General features: G+C 41.6%; 1 protein-coding gene and 1 long non-coding RNA gene across 10 annotated transcripts in view; one reads left to right on the forward strand and one right to left on the reverse strand.

Moving 5' to 3' along the window:
• The window catches only part of eps15l1a (epidermal growth factor receptor pathway substrate 15-like 1a), a 38,357-nt gene extending 32,711 nt beyond the window's left edge, over positions 1–5,646 (forward strand). For 6 of the 9 annotated variants that reach the window (XM_060067544.1, XM_060067548.1, XM_060067546.1 and 3 more), the window contains one exon: positions 659–5,646. In XM_060067544.1, coding sequence (XP_059923527.1) covers positions 659–799 — 141 coding nt within the window. In that variant the 3' untranslated portion in view covers positions 800–5,646. The remainder of the gene's footprint in view (positions 1–658) is intronic. The other 3 variants (XM_060067552.1, XM_060067549.1, XM_060067551.1) reach the window with 1 other exon arrangement.
• Positions 1–7,573, reverse strand: part of LOC132469563 (uncharacterized) — a 241,675-nt gene extending 234,102 nt beyond the window's left edge. Inside the window, exon 1 of the long non-coding RNA XR_009528438.1 lies at positions 7,519–7,573. This is a non-coding gene — a long non-coding RNA (uncharacterized LOC132469563). The remainder of the gene's footprint in view (positions 1–7,518) is intronic.
• Positions 7,574–8,433: the final 860 nt, after the last annotated feature.

The raw sequence follows: 8,433 nt of genomic DNA on the forward strand, positions 1-8,433 counted from the left end.
TCTGTCTGTCTGTCTGTCTGTCTGTCTGTCTGTCTGTCTGTCTGTCTGTCTGTCTGTCTGTCTGTCTGTCTGTCTGTCTGTCTGTCTGTCTGTCTGTCTGTCTGTCTGTCTGTCTGTCTGTCTGTCTGTCTGTCTGTCTGTCTGTCTGTCTGTCTGTCTGTCTGTCTGTCTGTCTGTCTGTCTGTCTGTCTGTCTGTCTGTCTGTCTGTCTGTCTGTCTGTCTGTCTGTCTGTCTGTCTGTCTGTCTGTCTGTCTGTCTGTCTGTCTGTCTGTCTGTCTGTCTGTCTGTCTGTCTGTCTGTCTGTCTGTCTGTCTGTCTGTCTGTCTGTCTGTCTGTCTGTCTGTCTGTCTGTCTGTCTGTCTGTCTGTCTGTCTGTCTGTCTGTCTGTCTGTCTGTCTGTCTGTCTGTCTGTCTGTCTGTCTGTCTGTCTGTCTGTCTGTCTGTCTGTCTGTCTGTCTGTCTGTCTGTCTGTCTGTCTGTCTGTCTGTCTGTCTATGCATTTGTGCGTCAATGTATGTGCGTCAATGTATGTGCGTCAATGTATGTGCGTCCGTGCGTTTGCGTGTGTGTCTGTGTGTGTGTATGTGCGTGCGTGCATGTTTGCATGTGTGTGCGCTTGTGTGTGTGTGTTTGTGTATTGTGTGTGTGTGTGTGTAGTTTGGGAACGAGGCCCAGCAGATGGAGTGGGCCAAGCGGGAGAGCGAGCGGGCCGAGCGAGAGCGGCTGAAGAGGTTGCGGCTGCAGGAGCAGGAGGACCTGGAGCTGGCCATTGCCCTGAGCAAGGCAGAGATGGCATGACCTGAGACACACACACACACACACACACACACACGCACACGCACACGCACACGCGCATAGACATAGAACAGTACAGGACTAACCCTCGAGACTGTTGAGACTCGCATACATGTACACTCATCTCAAACGCATTCTAACGTTTTCCTTCATTAGAGAAAAAAAAAGGACAAAATACAACATTTGCACACAAGAGCTACTACTGCTGAACGTGCAACCCCCAACCCCCCCCCCCTTCCGCCCACACACTCAACTGGAAAAACAGAACGAATGAAAAAAATCAAGCAAACTTCTGGATGGGTCTTCGCACTGCGACCCAAAGTAGACGCACCCCTTCTATCTCCCATGTGGTCGGGTCAGAAGCACAGGGTTTTGAGCCCACAATCAGTTGACATGTCTGGTGAATGTGAGCAGATGAGACATGGCTACGGAAGGGTGGGCCTATTCGTTGAAGAGAGGGTTGTTTTGTTGTTATTGTTGTTATTGTTGTTTGGATTTGGATGAGGCGATGCACTGGGCTATATGGGTTATATGCACTATAGTGGCTGGAAGAGGTGGCCCATATGCTTAACGTGACTGTACGTAAGTCTAGTGTCACTGGATCGCCAATGCCTTTTTTAGTGGGGAATTCCTTGACACTTTTAAAGTCAGTGTTCATTTTTTCAGGTCTCTCTGGTAGATTAACTGTTTCCTAATGTTTCCTAAGTAATCTCAGTTTGTTTGTTTTTTTATGTTTTGATGTATTTCTTCCCACTCCTTGTAAGCCAAGCAGCTACTTTTCCAGGACTAGTCTTTTATTGCTCTCTTCTCATCATCTAGTTGCTCAAGTATTAAAATGCTAAGGTATTCCTCCAGACAGGAATATTTCCCCACCAAAATACATTGGATTTATATGGTTATAGCATTACACTGGATGGGTCGTGTCCCTGAAATTTCCCAAATGCGTGACAATGTGTGTTTCTACAGTATCAACGTGATGTATGCAGCTCTAACTCTGGGGGACAATTAAGCATGCACGAGTTTTACTTTGGTAAGCCTTGATATTTTGGTTATCACAACACTTTTTTAACAATTGATTTGGATTATTTGTTTGCCGAGTGATGATCTTCTCTGCTAAACGCTCCTTGCTGATGTGAAAGTAATCGTTTTAACAGACATCAGATCTCCCTAGAACATTAGAAGTTTTAAATCACATACCTTAGGAAAGTGGCCAATGTGCTTCTCTAACACGCTAACTTTGAGCTGTAGAAAGAAGCTTGAGGTTGCAAAATAACAAATGCAAAAGGACTACTCTCCCTTTTCTATTGGAATAACAGACTTATTACACAACATGTAAAATATAAGACGACATAAAAACCCAATATGGTCACACGCTTCCATCTGAGAGTAGCAAACATAGGTGCATATATAGCATATGGGTCCACAGGTACCAGACCCACCCCACAGACCGCTTCTGTTGCACTGTGTCCAGTATAGGTTATCAGACGGCGTTCATCTCTCATCTCGCTCATACAGGTGTACTATAAACATACTACTGTGAAAAACAACCCCTGCTCATCCCTACCCTGAAAGGCCAGATGAGGGAATACATTTCCTATGTTTTACCTACCGTTACACTTTTTAAGAGCTCTAATTTTACCCCTTTTGGTTTTATTGCAATGTGTGATCGGTTGTATTATTTTTGACGTGTTTCATTAGTTTTTAAGAGAACATCAAAAGAGAATGTTTATTGTTGAGTGGTTTTATGTTGGTGTGAAATCAGACTGTAGATGAACAACAGGCACATGGTGCGGAGGGCTGGAGGCGAGTGGGAAACGTCAGGTCATTTTGAGTTCTCACTGGTACAACTGGTCAATGTGGGAATACCCTTTGTTATTTACAAACGTATTAAGACATTACATAAAACAACATGGGCTCTCTCGGTACGCTTGGTTTGGCATGTATGTTTTAATATTTTTTTTACTTGAATTTGCTAACCTGTTTTGTGTAGTTAGTTTCAACTCATGTCTGGGACAGAAAGTGGGAGAATCTGCTAACTGCTGGAGCCAAGCCCTGTTGTTTCTCCTCATGCTGTGTTGTGTTTGATACATGTGTTATGCTTTGTGTTATAGTTTGTATTTTGTTTTCATGACCAATGATAAGCTTCAGTCAGTGTTTTGCTGAACAGGTTGTAACAATACCTGTTATATCTTTTAGTCATATTTAAATTAAGAATACTCGCAAAGATCAACGACTTTCAGATTGAGTTATTTGTCTCTCAAATGGTCTAAGTGGAGTCATGCTAAACTGGTTTTGTTCTGACAGTATCTCAATTCAAGTCACAATTTACATTGGCCCTGACAAGATGATCAGAAATGTCCTGCAGTAATTATGACATTTATTTTCCCCCTGAGACACATTTGTCTGCTTGGATAGGAAAAAAGTTTAATTCTTGTTTTTATCCACTCCTATTCGTTCAAATGTATTGATCTCCTTGGCCGATTCTTTATTGTGGAAGGTTTGTGTAATATTGTTATTATTGCATATCATTTGTATTATTTTGCTATAGACATGACAACCCGTATTCTTGTGTGAGCGGCCATCTTGTTATATAGCCTGTTTCACCTGTCATTCACGTTAGCTTGCCATAGCTTAAGAGAAGGATTTCAATCGTGTGTACTGTTCATAGGCGAGAATGCATTAGTCTCCTCAGACTTTAGTCTTCACAACCAACAGGGACGGCTAGTCTCAAGCTTGAAAAGCTCCCTTTCTGCTTATACAGCCCATTATTCTCAATAAGTAATGTTAACGTTACTGACAATGTACATTTTAGATGAACTAAAGTGCCACTTTTTCACCACAATGTGACAGGAGCCCTGTGAAGGAAAATAACTCGACAAGCGTTTTAAAATGTCAAAGTGGCCCTTTAAAATTAGGCCCGGGCCGTTTGTGGTGTTCTAATCACTGCCAGATGTCTTGGCTGCGTTCGGAGAGCAAAAACATTGTGAAATGTTCAGATAGAAGCAGAAATATATCATGTAGAACAGATGTGTCTTTTATAGGAGGCGGATAAGGTGATACCGTTAGCTTTGGCCCGCGGACCCTCAAAGGATCTCCCAACGAGAACCTGGGCGCCTTTTTTTTTTTGTATCACAGACAGCAATCTTATGCACACATAACTCCTTAAGCTCACAGAGGAACATCTCATTTGTAATGAGCTATCTCGATGGACTGATTTGATCCCTGTCCAGTGTGTAAAACAGAAGAATCACATGAGAGCATATATTTCCTATGAACGCCTGCCATAATTTAAATTCCTCTTTGTACCAATAACATGCAATCAATACATCCCAGCTTTTGCACTCGGGCGTTGGTATAAAAAGTTGTTTTAATGGGGAATAAACAAGACTACCCTACTACTGTCGAATGCTGCTGGCACATCCAGTCACTTGACTGGACTCGCTGGGTGCTGTAGATCCACAGCGGTTTAAGGAGGGATGAACGGTCATCCGCCGCCCCGCGTCTGCTCCGTGTTGTATATTTCTCTGTGCTCTAGTCGTTGCTATAGCTAGTACCTCAGCAGGTCCTCCTGCTCCATCCAGCCATGTAACGCTCCGTGCCGACCCACCCTCACAGACAGGTACCACGTTCATGCTGTATTACGTTCTAATACCTCCACTGTGCAATAGATTTGGTGTTTTTACTTGTTTTTTGTTTCTCGAGATAACTGTGACATTTTTTTCTTTTTTGGGATTTTTGATATGTATTATTTTTGTACAATTTATTTAAGCATGACTTTAATGCTTCGGCTGCTGCCCCTTGTTTATCATATGTTTTATTTGCTTTTATTTCATTGTGTCCCAGAAAACCGAACAATTCATGAGTGGAATCTCCATTCAACACAACAGTGGTTCACAAATCATTTGAAATCTCTACCTTTACCTGTTTACCTGTTTGATACAGATACTTTTTTGGATATTAACTTTGTTAGTCTAATACTGCAAGGCTTGTTTAAGGGTGCCACTCTTTATTTTAGAACGAAGATGTTGAGTTTCCACTAATAAGCAGGCAGATAGATAGATGATTACTAATTGGTCAGAGACCTTTTTGTGGGGAGGGGGGCTGAAGCTAAATGCATTTCTGTTGTCACATTTGACCTGCCCTTTTCATGTATGTGAAATAACTCAAGCTGTCTTTATTTAAAGATGCATACAATGTGTATACAATCTGTATAGTGTTCCATGTCTGTTATACCTATGTCATGTCTGATATAATATAGGAGATAAGAAGATTACAAAGAAAACAAATTAAACAAAAAACATTTGAGGGATTTACTCCCAATGAAATACAATTCAGTTTATTTTGAATAATAATTCTCACCCACGTGGTCTGTAGTATTTACTAGAATAAACATTTCAGTTAAATGAAGGGAAATGCAGTTTTTTTTTCTCATTTACTGCCAAACATAACATCTGTGAAGCCTGCCACGGCTGAGCATCCGTTGTAGACCCGAAGCAGAATTTTGAAGACTTTTTTTTAAGGGGTAATGGATTATTTGACCATTACCATCTAGAGTAGATCCTCCTTCATGTGTAAGGATTTCAATTTCTGTCTGTTTCTGAGAGTAGTACCAGATACACTTATTTTGCCGTTATTCATCCTTGTTGAAGACTAAAACCGCTGCTGTTGTGAAGAAAAATCGTTGTCTTTCTCTTTTTTCGAAATATGTGTTATTTCTTTTGAATGAGGCTCACAATAAAGCCTCCAAGTAATCGGAGAACTAAATGATGTGGCTTAAAATTGAGCCAATGTGCCGCTTTGAGGCGACTGTAATGTGATTAAAGGATACACATGCCTCGACTTGACATGAAGGCCAAGGCATGTTACTGAGACAATGGATTTGGGGGGTCGGGGGGAGGGGGGGATACTTTAGGAGTCCTAAACGGTACAGTAAAACGATCAGTGACAGAGAAAAGGATCCTGTGATTACAACCTCGTTCCATCAAGTGTGTGGCAGAAAGAGTGAAGGAGATGATGTTGGATCTCACAACGGGCGAGCTGCATACAAACACGAGACTGCATAAGACAGCTGCAAATAATATTAGTCAGTAGACTTGCTTTTTTTTCTCTCTTTTCTCTTTTGCATGAAGAGAAAGAGTCTTGTCAGGTTCTACCCCGCGTAGAGAAGGCATGCAGGCTCTGTCAGGGGCAAGGAATCCGCACTTAAAGATGGCTAGGGGATATGTTAATTGACAAAGGCCTGTAGAAATCTGAATTCTGTGCCAGAAAATACTAGTGCATAACTAGCACAAGCGCGTGCGCCTTTAGCCCGTCGAGATGTGCACAAAACACTGAGCAGCATTTCAAGGACACAGCTGGTTGATTGGGGGGGGGGGGGGGGGGGGATGGTTGCTGCGCAAACAGCGCAGTCGTTTACTGGACACATTAGCTGGAAACCCCAAGCAATTCGCTGCGTTAGCGAATGCTAACTGTCTCAGTATGGAATAACAGGAAATTCCTAGGTAGGTTTGTGTTTACTCTATGGTAATGGAGAGGAGGAAATGAAAGGCTATTGGCTTTTAACTAGGAATGTGGGTCAGGGAGAATTGGAAGATAAACTCAAGTTTGGCCTCACCGATACGATATCTGCTTACCTTAGCCCCTCCCCTACTTCTATTTAAGGTATTTATTTCCACCAATCTCTTTATTTTTTGTATTTGTATGTGTGTGGTATCTAAAATGCATTTTAGGAGAGGTTGAATGGGTAAATAGCACCTTTATCATTTCACTTTTTTCATATTTCCCTATCCATCAAAAACGTTTAAGGGATACATGGGGACATGTCCAGGTCTGGCACGCGACCTCCATTTTGTTATCATTATGTGACCCAATCACAGTTCCCCGGTCGATGTTTTCAAATGGAAAATACACCTCCTCCACACAGGGAGAATTTGTGGAAATAATGAAATATAAGCACTGCCCCCGACTCCCATGTACGTCACCTTAACACCAGACTTTCCAAACAATGAGCGTACAGCTTGTCTGTGACTATTTGAGTGGCCTTTAGCTCCCTCAAAGGTAAAGGGCACTGTTGCAGTTTTGTTTATCCAAAAGAGTAATTGTTAATTGCCGTGAATGTGGAGAGCTTTGCAAGGACGTTTAACGTTCGTCTCTTCATGCAGTGTATGGTTAGCATGCAGCAAACGACTCCAGGCCCACTCCTACATCTTCACTCAATCAGTGTCAACTTCATTCATTTGGAGGAGAAGGGATTTGAGTATATTGTTCTAATGTCTTCATGGACGTTGCACTGACGTCATTATTAGTCTGATGGTAAAACATATACTCTTTGTATATGTTTTATAAGTAGTATTGCGTATTGATTATTAGTCGTATTCATTAATCAACCCTAATTCCTGCTTGAAAAATAAAAAAACATTCAATAAAATATATCACATGATCACATGAGCAAATAAAATGTTGTTACAGAATACGAGATATGCAAATACAGCCCCAAATGGATTCAATATCATCTGTTTAGACAGAAGCCAAAATATCCAATACGTGCCAAATGTATTGATTTGATTTGCATGGTGTGTGTATATCCACCCTCAGGCAGTACAGAAAACCTGTCTTCACTCAGTCCATTGTTCTAGGTCTATTCGCTCCATTCACATTAAACTAACTACTCTGAACACAAACATATTATATTTCCTCATGAAATGTAAATTGACCTACGCGACACACACACACAAACACACACACACACACACACACACACACACACACACACACACACAGAACAGTTGCAAACATGCCAACCCCTGGACTGCCCCCTGCCTTGCCTTTTGGTTCAGTCAGAAAATTTGCTTGCTTTGTTGGTGTGCGCGCCATGCACTTGCATAGACACAAACACCAAAATGACTGAGGGGCAATGTTAAACAACCAGGATAAAGACCCTGTTAGCAATTCTAGACTGAATAACCATTTGTGTCCCGTCATTGGTCAGCTATAGACAAATAAATAATTATTTTGATGGAGAAAAGGCGTCTCGTATATGTTTACGTTTGTAAATGTGGTAATGCTAAATTAATCTTCACGGTGCGATTTAAGTGCTCTAAATTGAATTTAATTTATAAGTGCTATAGCTATCTATCGGCCATTAGAGAGTTAAATGCTCTGAAAATATCTGTTCTGTTTAACTGTATACACACTCCCATACACAGACTTCATGAAGACCAATCTTAATCCACCTGCAATCGTGTCCTGATGTGCTTAAACCATCCACTCACCACAGTAATATAAACCACTTGTTTTTTTCCTGGCCTGGCTTCCTTGTCTTTCTGCATCCTGAAATGTTTCTTTACTTGGCCCATAGGACTTTGTCTTTCTCAATTTATCTTTCTCGCTACATCTTTAAAATAGTGAAGCCTTCGCTCTTTGTCTCTCTCTATCTCTGTCTCTCTTTGTGTGTCTCTCTCCCTCCGTCGCTCTCTTTCTGTCTCTCGCTCTCTGGCCTTAAGACTATGATGAAGAAATCTAAAACCTCTGCAGCAGAGCTAGAGACGGGGGACAAATGTGAGACTCTGGTCTGTCTCCAATAAATTGACATATCGCTTGCGGAATTTGTCAGGAAAGTTAAGAGTTAGATAGCTGGT

Source organism: Gadus macrocephalus, chromosome 12, assembly GCF_031168955.1.
Source record: "Gadus macrocephalus chromosome 12, ASM3116895v1".
Taxonomy (NCBI): Eukaryota; Metazoa; Chordata; class Actinopteri; order Gadiformes; family Gadidae; genus Gadus; species Gadus macrocephalus.